We start from the raw sequence: 26,627 nt of genomic DNA, 5'->3' as shown, positions 1-26,627 counted from the left end.
GGGAAATCCCATTACATCACTTCCTGAGGGGAATCCCATTACATCATTTTCAGGGGGTTTCCAAATATTCCAAATTAGATATGATTCAACTTGTTTTGCTCAATTTGAGAGGGGAATTCCCCCAAAATGTCATCACACATGTAACTTTGTAAACAAAGATAAATCATCAAATTAAATTACTCAGGGCACATCACAGCATCAATTGCGTTGCGTTTGCGCACCTTTGAAAATCTAATTCTGTTAAAACCTTTATCACACATCTTTCCATCTCATTAACCTTTTTATTAACCTTTTTTCCATTTAATCTTTGATGTAGCCAAGCCTCATCTGCGGACAGAGTGAAAAACGGGTACCGTACAAGGGCATATCTTCGAAAGTTATGATCCGATTGAAATCATTGTTTCGGTTTAATAAAGCCCGGGATTAAAGCTAACGGGTAAAGGCTTCTTTACATACCAACATGGAAAAATATGAATAAGATAAATAAATAAACATATACTTGATCAACTTTTCTGAAATAGGAGAAAAAGAGAGGGCGGAACGAGGTGCCGCTTTTTTTAGGGACACCCTGTAGGCCTATTTCTCCCCTTTATGCACAGTATTTTTTGTGAGACCTGAGAGCACATCACCCAAATTGCATTCTGGATACGAGGAATGTCCAATTACCAATTTTTTATTTTTTTAAACAAATTTTATGGCCCCAATGGTGGCAATTTTATGGGTGACCGGCCCCTTAATATCTTGATTTTTTTTTTCTGTGCCGGTACAGCATGCGGTGGAGTCTATTCAAAAATGCAGTAACAAAAGATAGGAATGACAGCCTTGAGTAAAATTATTATTTAGCATGGCTGACACTGGATTGTTCGGTAGCGACAGCGACGAAGAACAAAAAGGTAGAATTTCACGATTTTTTCATTGTTTTATTATTTTGATTTTCAGGTTTCATGTAGAGAAGATCCTTAGCTACTATTTAATCCGTTAAGGTTTTTACAACTTTGTTGTATTATTGTCAAAATACCCATAATTATATTGGTCCAACTCAAAGTTGTTGAATTCGGAAGCCTGGTCTCGGTTTCATTCATAACACTATAGTGGGAATTCCAATTGAATGAACGCAGCTTTCAGTAGCTGTACTCGATCCAACCGCGATCATATATCGCGTATTTCAAACTACAACGCGAACGCACGACCTTGGAAACAATGCTAACCAATCACGAGTGCGTTGGCATGGTTAGATTCATTTCCTCGTACGTTGCTCACGCATAGTTGCACATGCTGGCGTATATCGCGGAGTGTACGCAAATATTCGTCATGCTATTGAAAGCTGCGTTCATTCAATTGGAATTCCCACTATAAGTATAAATAGGAGAGAGCCAGTTTTAAACGTCTTCTGAAGACGTATCTTTTTCCAAATCAGTAGTTTCTTGTTGTTTTTATTTAGTTTTTTCTTGTGTATTTTGTGTTGGAGCAAAAGCGCTGTGTTATCTGTAGAGCGCTATAGAAATGTCCTGTAATAATAATAATTGTAGTAACTACAAATTTCGAACGTTTGAGGACTTATTCTCAAGTTGTAGCAGGTGCCACAGGGTGTCTTCAGTGTTAATTGTTTTCATTAAAATGTGGCAAAATATTGAATTGATATCGTCCGGTCCACCTTCAGTACCACCGCCTGAAACGATACCAGCGAATGAAGTGTTTCTACATTCATGACATTGTAAAGTTAATTCTTTATTACTTCCGTGGTCCGAGCTGTGCGCCAAGCGTAGACGAGCGTACACAGAAGAAATAACCAATCACGCTGATTGGCTGATCAACTGACTTGACAACAAGCCGGTTGACCCATTGGTCGTCGGCGTGGCGCATAGTAGGCGACTTTGTCACTTCTACGCGATCGCAATTCACTAGCACATACCCGGACCACGGAAGTAATAAAAAATTAACTTTAGATGATATACATGTATTTAATACTGAAAATTTCCCCCATGTGAATCAATGTATAATGTGGTGTAACGGTTAGTATCTTAGCCTGCCACGCAAGTGGTCCGAGTTCTGGTAATGTTTTCTTCACATTCATTTTGAATTATTTATTTTCATGTGAAAATGTGTACGGTACATACATTGCACTGGGAAATATTTTTTGTGCATTTTTTTGTCTGTAACGGGTCCAATAGAGCTAAAAACGCACCTCGGCTCTGGGCGTCCACCGGCAACGTTCAGGCAGTGTTGCCGTCATATTGTCTGTTTTGTTTACGCTATTGGCTGTTGCCGCATTAAATGACTGTCAGCCACCCACCATTGTCTGCTAATTTGATTGATCTGCGCAAGTGCAAAGTACATGAAGCAAGGTCTTAGCTAGCCATGCGTCCACCTGTCTTCAAGACGGCCTAATCTAATTTTAGACGGGTGGATTTAATGGATTTTACAGATGTGATAGCTCTAAAACAGATGATTTTAAGGTTATATGAACTTGAGACTAATTCAGAGTGACATGTAAAGGCCAAATCAGGACATATTTGACCGTAGTGACCCTTCCATGGGTATAGACAAGTTGTTTTATATTTGAGGGTCAAATTTTGTTGTCTGCTTGGATGGGTGGTTTCTGATTTCTGGCTAAGACTCTGACATGAAGTAAGTTGTTTTCACCGGCACTTGGTTGTTTTCACCAGCATGATGTAGCCCTGTCAGTTTCAATCCAAATGACACCAAATTCATACGGGAGATCGGGTGACAGGGAATACAGGAGCCTGCTGAAAATTTGTGCAAGTCCACTAAATCAAGCCCTTTTCTAGTGTTCGGATAGGGATGGGCAGGTAAACCTAAAAAGCATGGTATTAGAAAGATGAAAGTCTAGCTATCTTGCATCTCTGTTGGAGTGTCGACCAGTGTGAGTTTGTAAGCATTTCTGTGACGCTAGCTCTTCTATGTTATCTGCACAAATTAATGCAAGTAACTTTTTTCTGGTAAATCAAACACTGCTTCCACTAGTAATCTTGCAATTCTTCATAGCATTTATTTTAATTTGTGAATTGGTGACCCAGGTACGGACTACGGGTACCGGTACACAGTAAGAATAAAATTGTTTGAATTTTAAACTTTGTTTGAATTTATGGATCCCCAAAACACATTCAGCCACAGAATTGCCAAACGTGTTACATGCTTAAAATTAAGCTTTAAATCAATACCCTTCTACAGCCCAATCAGATGAAGAGAATGAAGGCCAAGAGGAGGTAGCATCTGATGGAGAAGCCAATCAGGAATCTGATGATAATCAAGCCCAGTCTGATGATAACCAGGCCCAGTCTGATGATAATCAGGCCCAGTCTGATGAAGGGGAGCAACAACAATCAGATGTAGAGGAAGCAGGTGAAGGGGGCTCAGATGACGAGGTAATAATCACCTCATTGTGATCAATGGTTAGGCCTCCAAATCCTTAGTGGTCAATGTCCTATCAATTCACCAGGTGAAGGGAACCTGGCTCAGATGGCGAGGTAATAATCACCTCATTGTGATCAATGGTTAGGCCTCCAAATCCTTAGTGGTCAATGTCCCTATCAATTCACCAGGTGAAGGGGAACCTGGCTCAGATGACGAGGTAATAATCACCTCATTGTAATCAATGGTTAGGCCTCCCTAGTGGTCAATGCCCCTATCAATGACCGAGTTGCCTTCAAAACAGTAAATAGAGTTAAACCTAAAGCTATAGCCTATATTGTAACATTTTCTCACGAGCACACTCTCAATTTTGTCTAGAAATCTAGATTTTTACTTTACTGTAATGTATTTTGATGAACTAAGATACAATACAAAAATCTAAGTCTAATATGCTTTATTTTTGACAAAATCTGAGATTTAATAATAAGGTGTCTCTTCATAATAATGTTTTATTATTGTGGTCGAAATCTTAGTCGAATGCATACTTGTGATACACTGTAAACACACCGTGTGGGAAGGTCATAACACATCAAAAGAGGCAAACTTCTTTGAGAACATTATGCGCTGGTATTAAATAGCGTTACTGATATTTCTAATTAAAGAACACATCCTTGCAGTCATTATATCACCTTGCTTTTCTAAATCGACCCTCACTTTGGCTATAGGGGTTATGATTCATGCACTGCTACCTTATTTATTGTGCTGACTGCACCGTAGTTACCCAACTTCTTGTATGCCATTCAATGTCAATCCAAAATCTCATGTTACCTGTTGCATCCTTTCATTAATACCACTAAGTTCAAAAACTAAAATAACATGTTTTTATATTTTAAGAATGTAGAGGGAGGTTCAGGAGGTGAGGAAGAGAATGAGGGAGAAGAGGAAGAACAAGCAGAGGAAGAGGAGGGAGAAGGACAAGCATCAGATGCAGAAGGACAGCCATCCGATGCAGAGGTTGAAGAAGCTCAGTCAGGGGGAGAACAAGAAGAAGGTAACTGGGCTGTTTCAGTTGAAACCCATAACCCCTATGGAAGACATGACATTAAATTAATCTCCCCCACATTTCAAATGAATGGGTAACTCTGTTTGAAATGGGAGGTCATGTCTTCCATAGGGGTGTATGGATTTCAACTGGAATAGCCCAATGTACAACAAAAAAGATGTCATTTTTTGACCAAACCACCTTGTCCTATTACAGTTGTAGGGCTCACTGCTGAAATATGTTTTGGTATGATTGCTTGTTTATGAAGGGACCCATATATACCAAGCCAGTTTAATAAAAAAAAAATTGAAGTGCCCTTTTCTAAGCGTTGTTGTTCTAAGTTTTGTTGTTGTTTTTTATCATTTCAATTTTCATAAATTTGGTATAAATTTGCAAAATCATACCACATAACTTGTCAAACATAGCTTGTCAAACCTTGTAAATCATTGTTTACCATTGTATTATGTTCATGCACATCTTACAGCAAGCTGCAACTAGTGCCACTCAAAGGATATGTGAAAGCCTGGACTTTGTTTAATTTGATAAATCCTAAACGCAAGCATGTGTGTGTCACTTATCTAGTTGTATATATTGATTTTCAAAGGTTCAGAGAGAGGTGAGCAGGAGTCAGGTGGAGAAGGAGATCAAGAGGGTTCAGAGGTCGACGGAGGTGAACACGCAGATGATGACGAAGAGAGACAATCTGAAGAAGGTGACAATTTGAAAAGGATTTTGGATTCTTAACCTATGTTTTGTTACTTACTTTACAACCTGTAGTATCGACAATGACACTATTTGCCTTACATATGTGATCCGTTCCAACAAAACCAGGAACAAGTCGCATTTTTGACATTTCATAATTTGAATAAAAATGTAAGCACAGGAAAATAAGCTTCAAAAATGATACCAAAATCATATACATAGCATCAATACTTTTCAAGATATGGATAATTTTGTAAATGATACATTGATATTTTTGCCAAATTGCTAGTCTGAATATTATACTAATTAGTTTCCTGCCTTACACAGGATTGAATAGGGATTATCATAGTTCAACTGTCAATTATTGATTAAATAAACCTCTTGTATACTTGTCACAGCTCACCAGCTGTGCTTGATAATTTGTTTAGCCACATTAAATTGGTAAAAATTGCAAAATTAGGCTGTGATGCGTCAAACTATCTTTGATGGTGTGAATGTGTTAGCCAAGACTGTTAGAAATAAAAAAGAGCGCCCCCTATTAACCAGAAATGCATTTCAAAAAGTTAAAATATCGAGTTAAGCTGTTTTGCCATATCAAGTCACTAACAATGTCTTGCAATTTCAATTTCAGAAGCCCAATCTGGAGGGGAAGAACAACAAGGATCCGACCAAGAGGAGAGAGACGAAGAGGAACATGAGAGTGGTGCAGAGCAGCATGAGAGTGGTGATGAGCATCATGAGAGTGGTGATGAGCATCATGAGAGTGGTGCAGAGCAGCATGAGAGTGGTGCAGAGCAGCATGAGAGTGGTGATGAGCATCATGAGAGTGGTGATGAGCAGCATGAGAGTGGTGCAGAGCAGCAATCAGGAGATGAAGAAGCCATGGAGCACTCAGGAAATGAGCAAGAAGCTGCTCAACATTCAGGAGATGAGGAAGAAGCTGCCCAACACTCTGGAGAAGAAGAGATGGAGCATGATGGGTCTGGTGATGAAGGTGGTGCCGTGCAATCAGGTGAAGGGTCTGGTGATGAAGGCGGTGCTATGCAATCTGGCGACGAAGAAGCCAGGGATGAACAATCTGGGGGAGAGGAAGGTGTTGCTGAAGGATCTGGGGAAGAGGAAGCTGCTGCTTCCGGGGAAGAAGAAGAGAAGGAGCAAGGATCTGGGGATGAAGAACCAATGCAAGCATCTGGGGATGAAGAAAGGGAAGGTGGCTCAGGTGATGAAGAACGAGAACAAGTTTCTGGTGATGAGGAGCGAGAACATGCATCTGGTGATGAAGAGAGGGAACATGCTTCTGGCGATGAGGAAAGAAAACAGGCCTCTGATGATGAGGAGAGGCAACAGGCATCTGGTGATGAAGAAAGAGTGCAAGGTTCAGGGGATGAGGAGGAGAGAGCTGAGCAATCGGGAGAGGAAGCTGGAAGCAAGCAGGGATCCGGTGATGAGGAGGAGCAACAACAGCAAAAAGCTTCAGGTATGTAATAAAACTTGAAATGATGGATGAAATTTAGAACTTTGGTGTATACTGAATTGAATGCAGTGGCAAAATAACTTTGTGACTATCCTTTTAACTAGTTCTAATATAATGATTATAAATGACTGAAAGTAAGTTCAAAATATTCATAGAGGTAGAAATTGGTAGAAAAACAATCATTTAAGTTTTAATTTTGTTACACAAACAATTTCAGCCAGGCCATTGACAGTTGAATGTAATCAGGGCTAAACTGTTTAGGACAAAAATTCAAACAAGTTAATAGCTCAATTACATAAATCAGGTCTCACAAATGGCATTTTTGTATTACCAATCAAATCAAAAATTACAGCAAAAGGTAATATTTTGGAAATGGAAGTTTAATGTTAAATTGGCAGACATTGAAATAAGCTTTAAAATTATATCATACATAGTGGTTTCCATATGAAGATATGGAAAAAAACAAGTGAATTTTTTCTTCATGTTTAGCACATTTTAATCACCAATACCTCAGAAATAGTCTGGCTGACTAAAGGTGCCCTTTGCAGTAACAGGTCTAAATTTTACTCCTGACCTGACTGACAGAAAATAGAAACCTGCCCTAAAATGGTGTACTTGGATGAGTGGCGTATGTGTACAACCCTGAATATGATTTACTTTAGTGAATTGTGAAGAGATACCTTTTATGCCAAATAAACAGAACAAAATTAACTTAATATCAAATAATTACAGATTGTTTTTACAAAACCAATAGATTGTGGTGAATAGATGGTAATAACTCACCAGCTGACGTTTCATCCGTCTTGTTCAGTCGGATTTCTTCAGAGTTGTGATGAAGCTCTGCTACTGTACGACCTGGTGTTGCCAGTTCTTGAGTCGCTTTGTAGCAGAGGGTTGTAGAGATTGCTCAGGTTGTATGTGCCCTCGTCTCTGTTCATGGTGTTGCTCATTCCTCTCCTCCTTATCCATATGGATTCCTTTATCCATCGCTTGATACGTACCTCCTCCTTATCAATGACTCTCGACTCCTCCCAGTTAATTAAATGATTGCTTCTTGCTGCATGGTCAGCAACAGCTGACTTATTTTGTTCGCTCTCAGAAACTTTGCGTTCTGATCTGGTGTATTTTCTAGAACAAGCTCTGTCCACGTCCTTTTTATGTTCAGACAGTCTAATGCTAAATTGTCTACCTGTTTCACCTATATAAGTTGACTTACAGCCACTACAAGGAATTTTGTATACACAATTGGCTGTATCCACAACTTCCCTTTTATCTTTTGGGTGTACCAATAGACGTCTCAGAGTTGTATGTGGTTTCATGGCCGTGGTAATGTCATATTTCTTGTAGATTCTTTGAATTCTTTCTGACAAACCCTGCACGTATGGTATGACTGCAAGGTTTCTTTTCTTTGGGGTGTCGGTGTTGTTGTGTTTCTTATTTGATTTCTTGTTGGTTGGTTTCTTTTCCATCTGATCTTTGACCTTTTCGATTGTCCAATCCGGATAGCCACAATTTTTCAGAGCTGTCTTAATCTTATTTTCTTCCTGTTCTCTGTCTTTCTCTTCTGTTACTATCTTATCCTTTCTGTCCAGTAGAGTGCGAACCACCCCCAACTTTTGGTGGAGAGGGTGATGTGAAGTGAAATTGAGATATTGGTCCGTATGTGATTTTTTCCTGTACACTAATAGCTTCACTGAACCATCCTCCTTACGCACAATTAGGGTATCAAGAAAGGGGATCTGACCCTGTTCTTCTTGGTCATAGGTGAATTTGATACTTTTCGTTGGGTCGATCTGATTGAGATGGTTTGTCAAGTCTTCAACACCATCTTTATTGATTATCTCTAAAAGCGTCATCAACATACCTTTTCCATAGTACTTGCTTGCAAGTAAGGGGGCGGCGCAATTGCTTTCTCTTCAAGCCATTCCATGAACAGATTTGCCGTCAGTGGACTTACTGGAGAACCCATAGCAGCCCAATTTTTGCCGATACACATCACCTCGGAATAAGAAATAGGTAGTTGTGAGAATGAACTTGAGTAATTCAACGATGTCTGTCACATCTAAGTTTGTCCTGTTCTTTAATTCCGTGTCTTGTTTAAGTCTGTCCTCAATGATGCCGATGGTTTGATCAATGGGTGTGTTGGTAAACAGACTCACAACGTCGTGGCTATTAAAGATTTCATCTTCCTCAATGAATACACTTGCCATGTCCTCCGCGAGCTGTTTAGAATTCTTTACATGATGAACACTATTTCCAACCAGCGGCGCAAGGATATCTGCCAACTCTCTAGATGTTTCATAGCCGATTGTACCGGTATAATCTACAATTGGGCGAACGGGGTTGCCCTCTTTGTGTATTTTGTTTGTACAATACAATCGCGGAACATTATCAGCAGTTGGGTATAGCTTTTTGTATTGCTTATCATCGATTTTCTTTTCTTTCTTTAGTCTTGATAGTATACCAATGAGCTGTCTTTTGTATTTAGGCGTTGGATCTGATTCCAGTTTTTCATAAGTCTTTTCATCTTGTAACAGATGATTAACTCTTGATTCGTAATCATCCGTGTCACAAGACGGGTGAAACGTCAGCTGGTGAGTTATTACCATCTATTCACCACAATCTATTGGTTTTGTAAAAACAATCTGTAATTATTTGAACAATAACAAACCTGATGAATCTCTACAGTAACTTAATATCAATTTGAATGTGTGATTGTGACATGTATGATATTTTATCTCATCATCAGATGACAGTGACAGTGAAGAGGAGATTGGTAGAAGAAGAAAGAAGAGAGTTGCTGCCGGTAGTGATGATGATGAAGACAAAGACTCAGGCTCCGAGGCTGCTGGGGAGGATGACAATGCCAATTTAGGTATGTTTTGTGGTACTAATGAATTATGAAATTGTAAACTTAAGTATGTTACTAGCGTGGACGAATACCACCATTGTTAGGGTATGTAGATGCGGTAGGCTAACTGGTAATAATATAAAAGTTCTGACAAACAGGAACTTGGTTTGGTAGTGATAATTTATTTCTTCATACTGTAAATACATACACATCAAAAGCATACAGCAATGTAGAGCGAACGCATGTTGCGTTCGTTCGGTGATATCGTGAGTGAGAGAGAGACTGAGAGAAAGATTTCTCCCGCACCTGACTTTTATTGCCGTCTCCCCATTCATAAACAAATTTCTTTATCCTAACAAAATTAATGGGAATGACTTGGCAATTTATCTGGATTTCCCAAACAAGAATATCCTACAAAAAAGTATGGATCCCCCATCAACATTCTGCACTGTTACAAGTACATATAAAGAAAAATACTATAACTGGCCTTTTTAAAAATCATTCATGCAAGATTTACCATACTTCTGAAGATCTTAGCAGACAGTGGTAATGTCAATATCGAGAAGAGTGATTTTTTAAACAAAGTTCTCATGACTTAAATTGTGGAGGTTGGTGGCCTGCGACCAGCATCCACTGGTCTTCAATGCTGACCGATGTTGGGTTTGGTGGTAGCGGGAAACTTAGACATTTGGGTAATATCAACTCTCAGCTGTAGTACTGAAATTGAAATAGTACTGAAATTAAAATTATTGGATATCATATACTCATATGGTCATACACGCTGCATAGATAGACAGGCACACATACACGTTGACAAAAGTGTACAGGCCGCAGATGTTAACTTGAAGATAATTAAGCACTCAACAAACTAATGTTGCTCTCAAAAAAGCAAACATTCTGAAAAACATGTAATATCTGTTATTGTAAATTTGATTATTGATAATTGAATAATGGAGATTGTAATTTGTGAAAATCGGAGGGAGCATTTAGTGTAAATATGTGACATGATCAAGGGGAATGAGTAACATATCAGCAATTTTCAATTATAAGGTTTTTTACATCATCTTCTAGTAGTTTACAAAATGTTACATTTTGATGCAAACCCCATCAAAATCGGACATCTGGTTACCGAGTTATGAGCAGTTTACCAATGGCTGAAAACAACATAAAACAAAAGAATTTGAACACTGTTTTTGCCAATATCTCAATAACAATATTAGCAACATCTGACTCATTCCCCTTGATCATGTCACATGTTTTGTTTATTGGATGGTTTATTTTTCTCTTACTTAGCTGAAGCTACACAAGAGGATCTATTTGGTGATGCTGATGACATCTCAGATGATGATGATGACTTAGATGATGTAGTGGGTCAGCTTACAGGAACACAGGATAAGGATGATGAGGAGGAGGATGATGGTGTAGACAGGGTGCTGAGAGAAGGGGTAAGGAATTGTTTATGATCAAGTAGATATTTTAATTTCAAATTTTTTCAAAAATCATAAACACTTTCAAATGATGAGGTATTAAAATGAAGGTGAACTTTATTTCAATTTTCTTAACAGTGACTTGTAGTGCTAGTCTGATATACAATATTTCTCAGACAGAATCACCTACATTGTACAATGGAATGCAAGTGAGCTTTAATTTTGTTCAATGTTATGAAAAGAAGAAAATACGGTAATTTATAGAGCTTTTATGCACAGGCTTTAAACACACACACTTTACAAACCATTGAGCATTTTTCAGGGACACAGCTGTATATAAGCGTAGAACCTTAATCAGCCTACATATATAACCATCGCAACCAGGATCAGGTTTCTGTATGTGTAGACATGACAATTAGCAGTAAGTTCCTTGTCCAGGGAATTTTAAGCTATGAAAATATTCTTAAGCACAGATAAGACACTGGAGGGCTGAACTCGTAACTCGTACCGTCAAGGACTCCCACACCTGAGTCTAACACATTACCGATTGTCAAGTTATATTTGCTTTGTGCTCTGTGATTCCTCCATTCATATTAACTCATATAGACTAATTCCAATCAGCCGTCTACACTTCGCATTTACTTTGTTATGCTTTTTGGCCTATACTGCCCACGACCGTTTTCCTCAGTGGCGTAGATTTCTTTTTTGGAGGGAAAAAAAAAAAAAAAAATTCTTTCCTTTTCTGTGCCCCGTTTCTTTTCTTTTTCTCAGGTCCCCCTTTTCCTTTTCCGCCCTGTTTTCTGTTTCTCTTTTCGCCCCCTTTTTATTTTCCTCCCATTATTTCTTTTTATCCGCCCTCATTTTTTCTCCCCTTTTCTTTCTCCATTCCCGTTTTTTCTATTTGGCCTTTTTTGCGCCCCTCTGTGTTTGCCGCCCTAGGCGACCACCTTTTACCTGGCCTAATGGTCGGAACGGCCCTGCCTCCATTCTTATTAAGTTATAGGGTGATGATGGGATGAAGAGAGAAGCCAATCTAGTTTATTACATTTGCATATTTGGTTTGTGGTTGTTGACCTCCATTCTTATTAAGTCATAGGGTGATGATGAGGATGAAGAGATGATCTGGTAAAGTCTTGTGTTATATTTAGTTTCTGGTTATCGACTGTCCTTCCTCTGTTCATATTATCTCACACAGGGTGATGATGAGGATGAAGAGAAGCCAGCAGAACAGAGGGAACCAGGTGAAGATGGAGAACAAGAGCAAGAAGAACCTGAACCTCAAGAAACTAGAATAGATGTTGAACTACCAAAGCTAACAACCAATCTAGGAGATGAAATGCATTTTGTAAAGCTGCCAAACTTTCTCAGTGTTGAAGCCAGGTATGTGACTTGTCAACAAAAATGTGCATGTGATGGGTGAAAGGCTTTTTTTGTAAATTTTATATAGATATGAGCATGTCTTAGGCATTTATGGTATATAAATCTTTGCATAATCTAGCACCGCAGTACTTATCTACGAAGTTCAATTTTGTAAGTGATAACCATGATCGTAATACAAGACAAGCTACTTCTGGTCAGCTAGCTCTTCCACCACTCAATAATGGTTAAATCGAGTGTTTTAAACATTCTTTTAGTTATAGTGGTGTTAAAGTATGGAACCATATTGATCTATGTGTTAGAAATTCTCTAAATTTGCATTCTTTTAAGGAGATGTATAAGAGACATCACTTTAAGGGCGTACTACACCCATATATTGGTTTGATTGGTCTAAAAAAATATTTTTTCATATATAGCTAGGCGATATATGCACGAATCATGTGAAATAAAAAAAATATGAAAAAACATCGTGAAAGAGTGTCCTTTTTCACCCATTTGTCTTAAAGTTGGCTGGTTGGTAAGGACGCTTATACGATCCACGTAGTCTTCTTCACAACCGGGTTCTGCGGTTTCTAACATTCATCGATATTCACATACAGTACGTATTAGACTCGCTACGGTCCAAAATCGACCTGCCTACTAGGGCTGACACGTCAATTTGTATTACCAATAGGAAACACACAGGTCAGACATTTGAGAATAATTCTTTAAATTTGGTAAAAAAGTTGGTAGCGGCCGCCTCATCATGCTACCTAATCAAAAATTTTGTTGAAATAAAATTAAGGATCGAATGCGTTTTAGTGTCAAAAAAGGCAAAATTACCGTCAAACTTTAGCGAATTCTGCACCTTATGGAAGCCCTCGGCGGTGCACAGTTAAATCGGGAATAAAAAATATCCGACCTTTGCGATCAAAAACAACAAATTACAACATTGGACCATGTTTGGACATACTGTAGGCAAAAAAACACTATTGCCAAATAATATAGAATAGAACATTTGACATCAACTTGACAAACTAATGAAGAAAATGTGCTCCATAAACATTAAGTAAGTGCGCATAAAACAATTCCTATTCAAATGCGTGTATAAAACTGAACAGGGCCGGACGGCTACAAGACTACCGCAGAAGTTCAAAGTTCTCGTGTTGCCAGATTCAAATATGAGCATGTACGCCTAGCACCTTCTCTTGGTAAAATCCCTGATAAAATCAAGAAATGTATGTTGTGCCTCTTCCCTCCCGTGAAGTGGCGTCATGGGGGGGATCATGGGCGTAGCTAGGAATTTTTTTAAGGGGGGCAAAGGGTGAAAGGGGAAACCCTCATTCAAGGGGAATTTGTGAAACAAAATAGGCTCAAAAGTACAAAAGACTAGTAAAATTCTTCAGGGCGACCGCATCCAAGGGGGGGGCGGACTTCCCACAGGGGGTGGGGGTAGCTTCCCCCCATTGCCCCCTTATGTATGGGCCTACGGCACTGGACGTATGAAAAATTTGCTCAATTCCGCAATTTAAGACATTTGAACAATTCCGCAATTGTAGACATTTTAAATGGTAGGCCGTAGAGAACGTGAACATATTAAATAATAGTAGACCTATTATACCCCGGTATATAAATACTTGGTTTTTGCAATAATATACTCGCTTACGTGCCAAAACTTGCGGCTTGCCCCTTAGGCTCGGCCTGCTGCCTAAAACTGAATACCGGCTGCCATGTAGGTGTAGGGGGATAATGTTTTGGTATGTCGATAGAGGGGTTGGCATGTCAAAGTGGGGAGGGCAAAGATTTGTTGGCATGGGGAAAGCAATTCACCGCCCCAGATGGCGATTTGCGATAATATAAACTGAATCAGCGGTGTAAAGCACGAGTATAGGCCTACAATTCCGCAATTTAATAATTAGGCGTACATAACACGGAAAAATAAAAGTTAGCCCGGGGTCATAACACTACCAAAATATTCAATAAGCATGATAAGGGGCCCACTGGGGGATTTCCAAATGGTGTAGGCCTACCAACTGAAATTTCTTACCTCTTGCATTCCTCTTTCCTTCCCCGGCCATATTCGCCATTGTTGTCTTTGTTTGTTGTTATAGTATTAGTGGTTTATTAGCCAAACCCGAGTACTAAAGACAAAATCTCATCCCGAGAAAAAAATCATCAGACATTTTACACAAATAAAACTAGCTAAGCCTATGATAGGCCACCTACATCAATTGGCCTACTGCTGATAGGATCCTATGTGCCAAATATTACATTTCAAAAATACCAAATGACAATTTAAATGACTTACCGGGTATCCTTCACTTTTAGACATTATAATTAATTTTAATTTTTCACACTTTGCTGGGATTACTGGATAGGCCTTTAAAATTGTATAGATGGGAATGTCTAAATGCGAGCGTATGGGCCTACGTGGCGTGCGGATAACATGCAGGAAATTTTTCATGATTTTTACTGCGTAATACTGTAGGCATAGGCCTACCCGTGACGTGACTTCCAAAAGTGCGTGTTATTCAAAAATCAGTCGTGTCCCATTTAATGTGCACCAAACATCGCTTTCCCCCCTTCGATCTGCCCAATTTTCCCAAATTCCTTTCCCCGGCCCGTCTTGGCTTGTCCAATTTTTTTTTTCATACTCCATGGCTCCGTATTGGGATTGCCATACGCCAGAATTTGAGCTTAAAAATACCTAAATATATACATGCATAAAACACGGCAACTGGTTATAACCAGCCGGAGACAGCTCGTTATAAAAGTAATTATAACGCACGGGTGATGTAGTCAAAATTCGCGTGTCAAAATTCGGATACCGTGGCGAGTGCAGAATTCTATGGAATATATTTGCTTTTTTTTGCCTTGGATAGCGACAATGATAGGTAAGACACAAAATATATGAATCCACTTAAAATATTATATCACTGTATCAATTTTGGAGTTCCTAGTTGAAATGGATTAGAAAATAACGACAAAATAGTTACCAAAATTAGCAAATCTAAGCTTACGAGTCTTATCGAATATGGTGGGTATAGGTGACGAGAAATGCAATTTTTTCAACATTGCTGTAGTATGGTTGTGGTAACCTGTTACCTATGGCTTAAGTAAGTTTCAGTGAAATAATGTCGCTAGTTACAAATACAAAATATAGCTCAACATTGAAAATAGAAGCATTTTAACCAGTTCGTTTTTGATAGATGTGGAGCTCTGAAAATCACCAAGTTCATGAAGCCATCAGGAACCACTTATTCCCATTTTACATATCAACATTATTTCTCTAATGCGTTGGCAACACGTATCCAAAATTTTAACGAAATCCGTTGATAGCAAGCTTTCCAAAATGAAGTGAATTTAAAGCATGAGTGATGTACCTCCTTTTGGCTTCTATCTTCAAAAGCATGTAAGCTACATTCATACCGATGCCACCAATATAACAAGAAGATTTGCCCCTTCATTTTGCATACCACTTTGTCCATTTTTTTTTCTCATTTCTTCACAAAATGCAAAAAAAAAAAAATGCAATGGGTGTAGTACCCCCTTAAACAGCACTAATTTGTATTTTGTATGGTGCTTATGCAGGTTGTCTCAATATATTGAGTTTATTATATTGTTGTTATAATATGAGTTGATATGTCATGTTGATATGGTGGTTGAAGTTAAATATTTTATGATATGTTGTTTTAAATTTGTATATATGTATTATTGCAGGGCCCCGGGTAAGACCAGCGGTTAGCTGATTCGGGCCTACCCTGAATAAAGATTATAAGTAATAATAATAATAATGCCGTATAAAGCTATAGTAAGAAGAAGTGAATGTAAATACAGTGTGTCATTTTAGATATGCATGTAATTGCATGTGTCTGCTGCGTCCAGTAACCTCCTGTGGATGCTATGTGATGGATGAGTTGCAAAAGTGCAGCCATTCATCACACTGTGTTCATTCACTTGAAATTTTTGCTGTAAGATAATTTAAGATAAGTTTTATTTGAAAATGTATGTTTTAGGGAACAACCCATAAAACAAAAGATCGATGATGTCCTGTAATAAAAGTTACTAGTTTTGTTTCATATCTGAACCCCACCTCCCATGTTTGTAAACCAGAAGATGGTCTAAATAACTTTAGTTTTTAAGAGCATATGTGACCCATCACATTGAAACATGGCAGTTGTCGGAAATCCACACTTAAGGGATCTAAAATGAGCGTTTATTGCATTTCAACAGTATTTTTTGTGGGACATGAGAGCACCTCAGACCTATCGAATTGCATTCTGAATACGAAGCATGTCTTTCTGATATCAAATAATTTTCATTTTTTGAAAATCACAATATAATACAAATTTTACGACAAATTATAAAAATTTGATATTTTTCAAATTTTTGATATATAACAGTCCTCGAAGTAAATTATATAAATCTAATGATATATTCTTAAAGTGTATGTAGCAGGAGGAAAAGCCGGACGGTCAATTGAAAATTTTGACCTTTCATATTGAAGATATGGATTTTTTCCCAAAAAGACCTAATTTTTTTTTTTTGGTGTTTTGGGGAAAAAATCCATATCTTCAATCTGAATGGTCAAAATTTTCAATTGATCGTCGGCTTTTCATCCCACCTACATACACTTTAAGTATAAATCATCAGATTTATAAATTTTACTTCAAGTACTGTTAAATATCAAAAATATCAATTTTAATGATTTGCCATAAAATGTGTATTAAATTGCTAATTTCAAAAATCAAAATTATTTGATATCAGAATGACATTCTTCGTATTCAGAATGCAATTCGATATGTCTGATGTGCTCTAATGTCCCAAAATAAATACTGTCCAAACGTTCATACCCCAGCCCTTAAAGATAATGGAGAAAATAGGTTTTAAAAAATAAAGCAAATAATAAGGATTTTGATCTAAATTTGTCACATAAAATCACCATTCTACATGCGACATCAATGGATGAGGTGTCATTTGCAATCTGGAAGTCCAGTTTTGACGACAACTGCTGTGTTTCAAAATGATGGGTCATATATAAGAAATATTTTAAGCACCTCCCTCCCTAATGTCATAGATCTTTTGGGTTGTTCCATTAGCATTGCTACACATTATTTGTGTACATAATTTTACCTCATACTCAAGGCCACGCAGTGAATAACAAGAAGCTAGTGTGATAGGGGTTTTCTCTTTTTGGATGTGGTTCTTGGCTAATGTTTTTATCCCAGACACATCCCTGCTTGACTAAAACTTTTTTATATGCCTAATTGCTGAGTGACCCAATAAACTATTTCCATATGTGGACCAACCTCTGAGCCATTTTCCCTAAAACCATCCTAGTCCAAATCAAGTTAGACTTCATCAGTGGTGGCTTGTGTTCATGAGACCATGTAATAATGGTGTAAATATGTAATGTAATTGTAAAAAAAAATATTATTGATTTAACATGGTACTGTGTTGACTCAAGAAGAGCAGCATTGATTTTATTCCTCTTTTCTTCTTGGTGGAACATTGTCTCGTGAATTACATTACCCCTCCAGACCCAACACCCCCTGTCGTCAGTGACAGGATCTTGGAAAGTTTCCGGCTCAACTCCAGTAGCTGATAAATGACCATATTTTATCTGATTTTTGCAGGCCGTTTGATTCTCAATACTATGAAGATGAGATTGAAGAAGATGAAATCTTAGATGAGGAGGGTAGAACAAGGTTAAAGCTCAAAGTTGAGAACACAATAAGATGGCGACGTAAGATGGATGACGATGGCAACGAGATTGGAAAGGAATCTAATGCTAGAATAGTTAGATGGTCAGATGGAAGGTAAGATATGCTTGAACAAAACAGGGAACTCCACATAACCCAGTACATATAATGCATGTGGAAAATCAGCCATATTGGTTTGCCATGCAGGGGAGCAAAATAGTTCATCGTCAGTACTTTTTCGGCAACAACCTCAAAGTGAATGCTGAGTGTCTTCCATAAGCATTGCAAAGGTATCATATGCAGCACATGAACTCCATGATGCAAAGAAACACATGTATACTAGTTTACTGGGTGTGTGGTGAAAAAATCTGGAGATACATGATTGTCTCCTTCATTCAGAATCATTCTCAAATGTGGCAGAGTCAGAACTCTCCTAACTGCAGATGGCAAATAAATGAACACAATAATGCACTACTTTTAACATGTACATGTATATTGCACCCATCTACTGCGCCCCATAGCTTCCCTGTGGGTGCATTGCCAATCATGCATTATAGGAACGAAGACGTTCACCATGCTGTGTTCATTCAGTTGCCATTGTGACTGTTTTGTGACGCTTTGTTGCTGAATGTACATAGAATATTATAACTTAATTTGTGACATAATCAAGAGGAATGAGTCACATGTCGATCCTGGTCGAAAATGAGTTTTACATTGTTTCTTTTAGAGGACGTTTAGAGCTTTCAGAAAGTGAAAACTCCATGTTGATTTTGAGATATTAGCAAAGAAAGTATTAAAATTCTTTTGTTTTATACTGTTTTCAGTGATTGATAAATTGACATAACTTTGCAAAGAAAAGTTGTATCAACATGGGGTTTTCAGTTTCTAAAAGTTCTAAATGTCCTTTTTAGAAACATGTGTAAAACTCATTTTTGACCAGGGTCGCCATGTGACTCATTCCCCTTGATCATGTCACATTTGTGAAAATCTCTCTTGTACCAATAATTGAACTTGTATCCCACCCCACACAAAATGTTAACCAGTTTAATAGTCAAAAATTCCTCCAATCAGTATTGCAAAAGGCCTTACATCCACCTCTGGCTGAAATTGAGTTATTGGCATGACATTATAGTGTGGGTAAAAATACTCTTTTTGATGCTTGTTTGACCTTTTCCTTCCAGAGATATCGTATATATTCCCGTTTGGGAAATCTTAAGGAATTCGTAAAATGTATGTAAAATAGTTTTAATTTGTCAATGTATAATAGTAGCCTTGAATGTTCTTCAACTATTAAAACCAAAACTTCATGTTATCTGAGTTGATTCTCACAGTCTGTGGAAACGAAAAAATTTTGAAACAAAGTTTTAGTAGGGTATGTTATACATGTACATGCATATACATTAATAGAAAATAAATTGATATAAATATACATTTAAAAGTATATTCGTGCATTATTACATTTTATTGCAGTACTTTAAGTAATTAATTTGTTTTTGTCTTTTTGATTGCACCACCCAGCATGTCATTACATTTAGGTACAGAAATCTTTGATGTATATAGAACACAAATCCAAGGTGATCACAATCACTTGTTTATTAGACAAGGTACTGGTCTACAAGGACAAGCAGTATTCAGCACAAAACTCACATACAGGTAAGTAATGCTAGGTGTATTTGTACGTAGAAAGCGACTTTATGGTGTATAGACATACACTTTTTCACCCCATAAAGACATATGTAAATGTTATGCGGTGATATCCATAACCATGCTTATAAGTATACCTACCCCCTCTAGATGCCATTTACGGTCAAAACACCCTGTAATGTTGATTTGTATGTGAATTTAGTCCCTTAACGTCACTCTGGTAAGTACATAATGTCGTTTCTTACGTACATACACTAAACCCCACAACGTTTGTATGTATAAACCCCACAATGCAGCTTACATGTATGCAGGTATGTATGTGTACTTGGGATTAACTTATTGATCAAGTAAGTAGGTAGCTTAGATTGGACCAGTTGTACTTCATAACTACCCATCACCATTTTTACTTACCAAGAAATTGAAGAAATTAATATATCTATATAGTGTTTTAAGAGAGATCATCTGAGTGAAACAGATACCATGTGAAAAAGGCTGAAAATGGGTGTCAGCAAATTTTAACCATATTTTGGCAATTTAACATGTTTGGATAAGTGTTCTCAATAATCAGTTTAAAAAATTCTGGGATGCCCCTCATGGCAAATATGAGACCCCCTAAAATAGGCCCCTGGCACACATTTCTCCGACTTGAAAATTGATGTTATTTAAAGGCCCATATTCCGATCCTCAGCCTCATCCTTTTTTTTTATATATCAAAGTGCAGATTTTGGTATCAGTAGAAAGCCTGTGTATATTTTTCTTTTTGAACCTGTGAAATATTAGGGCTGAAAGGTGTTTTGTTTGGATTATGTAAGCCAAAGTGAATTCATTTGGGGCATTCAAATGCTTATTTGTGGCTCTCACATCAAAAAGGATTGGCATAGCAGCATAATTTCATGGGCAGTAGTGGTCAAAGTCATTCAACCATATGGTAAATTCAGATCAACTTCCTTTGAACTAATGATGAAGAAATCACTGATATATTACCATTTTCAGAGAGTTTTGATAGAGCCACAGATCACCAAAGTAGAGATTTTAATGCCAGTTACAAGTATAGTTGGATTTTGTTACATATGAAAAAAAGATATAAAACCAAGCACAATTAGTGGCAATTAATGATGATTACCCCCTTTGGCCAATTTTTCCCCCAACTGGCCAGACCCACCCCAATAATAAACCACAGTGCTTAAACCAACTGTTATGTAATAATGTTATTATGGAACATGTGGTCACATTTTTCACACCCTGTTGACAGCTCTATTAATAGGGGACCAGCAGGGGCAATTGGAGTGATTAGTGATTTTATATTTATTCCTTTTTTCATAGAAATACTTGACTGTATTTTAAACCCGTACCAACCAAAATTTCATTCATTTGAGCACTGCATCATGTTGTCAATATTTTTATATTTTCAGGCCACATTCCACAGACAGTGCAACACATAGAAAGATGACATTATCATTAGCTGATAGATGTTCTAAAACACAGAAGATTAGAGTGCTTCCTATAGCTGGCAAGGATCCAGAATCAGAAAGAGCCACGATGATAAAGGTTAGTTAGTAGTGGGATTGGTTTATTTTGGGATTTGGATTCTTTTCATCAAATTTGAAATTGTCAGTATGGTGTAGATTATAGTCTTGTCTGGGCTCTCAAGTTGAGAGTAACACCATGTTGGATTACGCAGTAGGAGATTTGAATCCAGTGTGGCGTATACACACACATAGAAAGGTGATGTGTCCATACGCTGGCGATGCAACCGCGTAAACACACTGATTCGAAATTATGCAACATGGCATTACTATCAACTTTAAAGGAGACACACTATAGTGTGATTTCGCATAGATTTATTATTGGGCACATGGTAATCAGAGATGCCACTTGATGTTGTTTGAATTTCCTGAAAAATATGGAAAAATCCTGAAAATACTCTTTTCCAAGGGTAGAGCGAATATTTACTGAAATCAGTAACTTTTCTTTAAAATTTCCTGAAATCAGGAAATTTCCTGAAAAGTGGCAATTTTGGTAATGTGGTTGATAGTGTATTGGCACCTGGAGCATGATTTAATGCTGGAACCATGATGGGGTATTGACAGCCCAAATGATTTTTAAAAATGAAATTTTTAATTTAATTAGTAATATCTTTGGATTAAGTTTAGGTTTACAGTCTCCTCATAGTACATTTAGGATGAGTAAATGAACCAAAAGAGTACTCCATCCGTCAGAGGGAGCCATAAGCCAATCAAGCCACTGAGGTAGAGATTGGCCCAACACTTCAAAGAATTGGGGCAAGGTCTCCAAAGAAGAAAAAAATTTGTGCGAAGTCCCTGTGTCACAAACTTCACTCACTGCTAAAATTGGCCAAACAAAAAAATCCTTACCAGGAATAGGAAGGAGAGATGTCAATAAGTATGGCCTACCATATGTATAGTCATTATAGTGCTGCATGTAGCATATACTAACATCCAAACTTTTATTTTCAATAATACAGAGGGAGGAAGAACGTCTCAGGGCAGCTGTGAGGCGAGAAAACCAACAGAGGAGGGTACGGGAGAAATCACATTCTCGTGGTTTGAGTGCATCATATCTGGAGCCAGATTTTGATGAAGATGACGAGAATTCATTTAGCTTATCAGCCATCAAGAAAGGTTATAAAAAAGGAGGTGGACCGATGGGGGGTAGAGGTAAGTTTCGTATTTTGAATGATCAGAAAAAGTGTGTGATTTGATAAAATACTGGAAAATAATAACAAGGTATTGGTCAGCATTTTTTTAGGATCGGTAGGGTTACACCAATCAAACATTTTTATGCCTTAGTAAAGTACTTCGAGGCTAAACCAAAGTTACATTCATTGCTAACAGCACAGTATGGCTGTACGGGATTGAAACTTGTGTCAAATGTGTCAAACATAATTATTTTATTTTGTTCATTAAGCATTAAAGTTACATCCACTATGTTGAGTTAACTGTACCATTTGAAACCAACATGTCAAAAGCCAATGAGCGAAAACAAAGAAAGTACCTTGACCTTGTAACATATCAAAAATCAAAAGCAAAAAAAATAAAATATGGCGACGAAAAAAACCTGTTGAAGGGCGGACAGACTTTTCAAGTAGGGTCAGTCAGTCGAAGGTGCTTTTGTTATTTTTTTTTTCTTCGGGGGGGGGGGTGTTTTAAATTACTCTTTAAATTCACCAAAATCTAAATTAAAAAATTAAAAAATTTGTAATGTTTTCCGTCGTTTTGCATGTTTGTTTTGCAGTGAAAATAAGTCAACTTTTTGCCAAAAACAGCTGATTTTGCATACAACTTCATGCTTAGTCCACTTTTGGTCAAAAACTGTTGATTTGACATGCATACAGCAAAATTGTTGTCAAATCTCTAAAATGGAAAATCTGGGTTGGTCGATCCCATGATAAAACAAGGTTTGTTTTTTCCGTCGCCTTAACTATGTCGTATTCTTTATTTAGAAATGCTGGCCTCTCTCAAACAACATATTCAACCCAAGATATATGTCTTGAAAAATAACTCCACCACTTTGATCTTTGTCCTCTTGTGTTGTACCTGTTAGATCGGTTTAACATCTACTCTTCAGATGATGAGGATGATGAAGGTGATTCAGAGAAAGAGGACAAGCTGATGAAGGCTAAGACAACCACATTAGATAGTGAAGATGAAGGGGTAAGAATGAAATCATTGAGCACTAATGTATAAGGTGTATATACATTAACTTGTCTACCAAAAAGTGGTGGTTGCAACCCCTTAGGGATGAAATCAAAACTCGAGCGGCGGTCAACCGCTGGTTCTGTCAGGTTTCCATTGTTTAGAATAATAGCAACCGGAAGTTTTGATTTTGTCCCTTAAACATTTTTTGTGTGCGCCAAAACAAAAAATCCTTACCAGGAATAGGAAGGAGGGTCGATCCTTCATGTAATTATTTCGTGTAATCTAATCCTAACTCTAACCCTAATCCTAACCCTATGCCTAATCCTAATCAAAACCCTAATTCCATTGTTTAGAATAATAGCAACCGGAAGTTTTGATTTTGTCCCTTAAACATTTTTTTTGTGCGCCAAAATGCACCAATTTACCACCAAATGTCTATAGTCTCAAGTTGAGAGTAATGCCATGTTGGATTTTGTAGTGGCAGATGTAAATAAGTTTCTTTATCAGGTTGTGTCTTCCGTGTACGGGCAAGCCACCTTTCTACGTGTGTGTATACCCCACGTAGGATTAAGGTAGGGTGCGATTCAAATCTGCCACTGCAAAATCCAACATGGCATTATGAGACAGGCTGTAGTTGTGGGACCATCCTTTGCACTAATTTTAGCAAAAAAAGAACAAGCCCTACCATCATACCCGGGGTAAGGGCGGTCGTCAAACTTTCGGAGGGGGGGAGCCCGTCAAACTTTCGGAGGGGGGGGGTGAAGCCCACTGATATTTATTTTGGCTCTTACAATAATATTCTATATATCGTTATGAATTCGGCAGACGGCCGAATCCGGATTTGGCTTTTGGTAAATTCATTTTTGGCATGCATTACTTTTGAATTAGAGAACAAGGGATCAATGCTTTACCTATAGAGGGCGGCATATCGATTTTTTAACGGTTATCGTCTTTGACCGTACTGTGAGTCACCGTTAGCTAACCCTGTATGTCGCCCTCTTTTGAATACTTATCATCTGATCTCCGTTAAAAAAATTGACATGCTGCCCTCTATCATGTACAGCATTGATCCCTTGTTCTCAAATTCAAAAGTAATGCATGCGTAGAATGAATTTACCAAAAGACGAATCCGGATTCGGCCGTCTGCCGAATTCATAACGATATGATGCTGAGTTAGATTTGATTTATGATTTTTTTTTCGTAATTAGCAAAAAATAAGAAAAATTGTTGTTCTTAGTAAACGGCGTTTGAAAATCTTGGTACCATTCCATTGGTCCTTCTAAATTTATAAATGTATATTATAGAAATGAATGGACACGAATTATTTGTAATACTTGCATGTTCTGAAACAATCGATCGATCCCTCAAAATGCATTTTAACAGCTATTCGGCTTTACGCTGTATCCAAAATGTCTCTACCACTGCGCAGAGAGTCGTATTCGGAGTCGAATACGCATTCAACTACATGTAAACCATAGCACGCATCCTTGATTTGGGGCTTTTGTGCAGAAATTACTGGTTGTCCTAAGGCTATGTAGACTTAACTTGTATTTTAAGTTATAAATAGTCATCCCTGTAATATTTAGCAAAAACTCAATGATTTTAAAGCAGAAATAACAATATTGGCCTCTATTTTGCGTATGATTTTCCAATTTCACGGGGGCGCACTCACATTATTAAGCCATAGCGATATCATGTGGGGAATGTTTGTACTTATTTTGGTATCACTGGGTAGAAGATACCTACAACTATATGTTGGTATCAAATGTGTCAGTATATGACATTTAATATAGAAAATTCAGGGTTTTCAGCTATACAATACTATAGATCAACCTAATTTGTACAGCTAAATATACGATTCGTTTCTTTGCCGAATTCATTTATCGCACTTAGGCACGATTCGTCCAAATCAAAATTTCAATAACTATGTTTGAGAGTAAGACTTACAATTAATTTTTAGTGGAAATAAAAGATAACCTGAAACATAATCACAAGCATACAATAACTCAATTTGCTCAAAATTCTCGATTCGTCACTCTGCCGAATTCATAACGAAATCTGTAAATGATGTAGATCATTCAACAATACACCCAATAAGGTGGTGCCAACATGATGTTAACTTAATTTATAAATTCCCATTTACACAGTTTACATATGCTTTTATATCAACAGGATTCGGACGACAGTTCAAGAAAGCGTAAGAATGACTCTGAGGAGACAGTATCAAGGAAGAAGAAGAGAGCCGCTATCATTGAAGAGGATGATGAAGATGAATTTGATGAAGATGCGGGTGCTGATGAGGCCGAGGCAGGCGCTGATGAGGCCGAGGCAGGTGATGATGGGGCAGAGCCTATGGAAGATGCTGATGAGGATGATGCTCCTGCTGATGCTGATGATGACGATGATTGAGGGAGTTATGAATTACCATAGACTAAAGGAATTACCGAACAATAGTAATTGTGTTGGTACTTGGTAATTTCAAATTCAGTTAGTACCATTCATCTGTATGGCAACTGAATTACCAAATGATGTGGAATGATGCATGGTCGTTACATGTATCAAATTAAATGTTAGGGCAATAAAATTGTCATAATGATATGAAGAGTTCAAAAGCAAAGAGTGATATCCAGTTTTCTTGATTTGCGGTATAAACAAATATGAGGAACATAATAAGAAAAATTATGTTCTGTTTTTGGTCATAATATTAAAAATATAGATTGGATTTTTTAAATATAGAGTCAATTTATACATGTATAGCTAGCATTATAGGGCAGACGTTGGTGGTCTTAATGCAAAAAGTTTATAAAATGGCGTATATCATGTTTTGAATGTGAACTCTTCGTATATGATTTGCCCATTTGCCATCATTCACCCTTTGCACGGATCCGCCATTTTGCTACCAAAACGGATCCGCCATTTTGCTACCAAAATGAGGTCCTTGCAAACGTATGCGGAAAAAGTGCATTCTTGTTTCTCACTTTTCTACTAGCAATGCGCAGGAAGGTTTTTTGCAAAGCGTACACGGCAATTGAAGCACATGTTTGACAGGCGTACGCACACATCAACACACACTTTGCGGGAAGAATCTCGTTTTGAGATGACCGTGTGATTGTTGAATAGAGTGAGACTTTTAGGAAAAAGTAAGGTGGTGACTTTGATGTGTATTTGGAATTGGCCTGTGACCATAATCATGAATCATGAAAGTAATGTTTCAGTTGTTATCTTAAAGTGTGTCATTGTCAATGTTTTATGGAATGACATGCTCCAATGGCCCATATAACTTATTAGTTGCACCCATCAGCCACATTGAATATAAGAAATGTATGGGAGTTGCACTTAACTTTTATTCCAGTTTGTGTGGCTGATTTACTAAGTTTCAGGTTTAGTTTATGTCACAC

The 26,627-nt window shown here is 37.6% G+C and overlaps 1 protein-coding gene across 1 annotated transcript; it reads left to right on the top strand.

The window, feature by feature from the left end:
* Positions 1-803: 803 nt before the first annotated feature.
* On the top strand, positions 804-26,627 carry LOC140142501 (uncharacterized). The gene is made up of 14 exons (XM_072164487.1): positions 804-893; positions 3,193-3,386; positions 4,267-4,423; positions 5,019-5,126; positions 5,748-6,593; positions 9,340-9,465; positions 10,735-10,886; positions 12,064-12,248; positions 17,861-18,043; positions 19,445-19,579; positions 20,983-21,118; positions 22,056-22,248; positions 23,135-23,244; positions 25,402-26,627. The coding sequence occupies exons 1-14, from the start codon at positions 845-847 to the stop codon at positions 25,636-25,638; spliced, it is 2,811 nt and encodes a 936-aa protein (XP_072020588.1). The 5' UTR covers positions 804-844; the 3' UTR covers positions 25,639-26,627.

Source organism: Amphiura filiformis, chromosome 20, assembly GCF_039555335.1.
Source record: "Amphiura filiformis chromosome 20, Afil_fr2py, whole genome shotgun sequence".
In the NCBI taxonomy this organism is placed as follows: domain Eukaryota; kingdom Metazoa; phylum Echinodermata; class Ophiuroidea; order Amphilepidida; family Amphiuridae; genus Amphiura; species Amphiura filiformis.
Note: the sequence above shows the minus strand (reverse complement) of the source record. Positions and strands in the feature narration are given on the sequence as shown.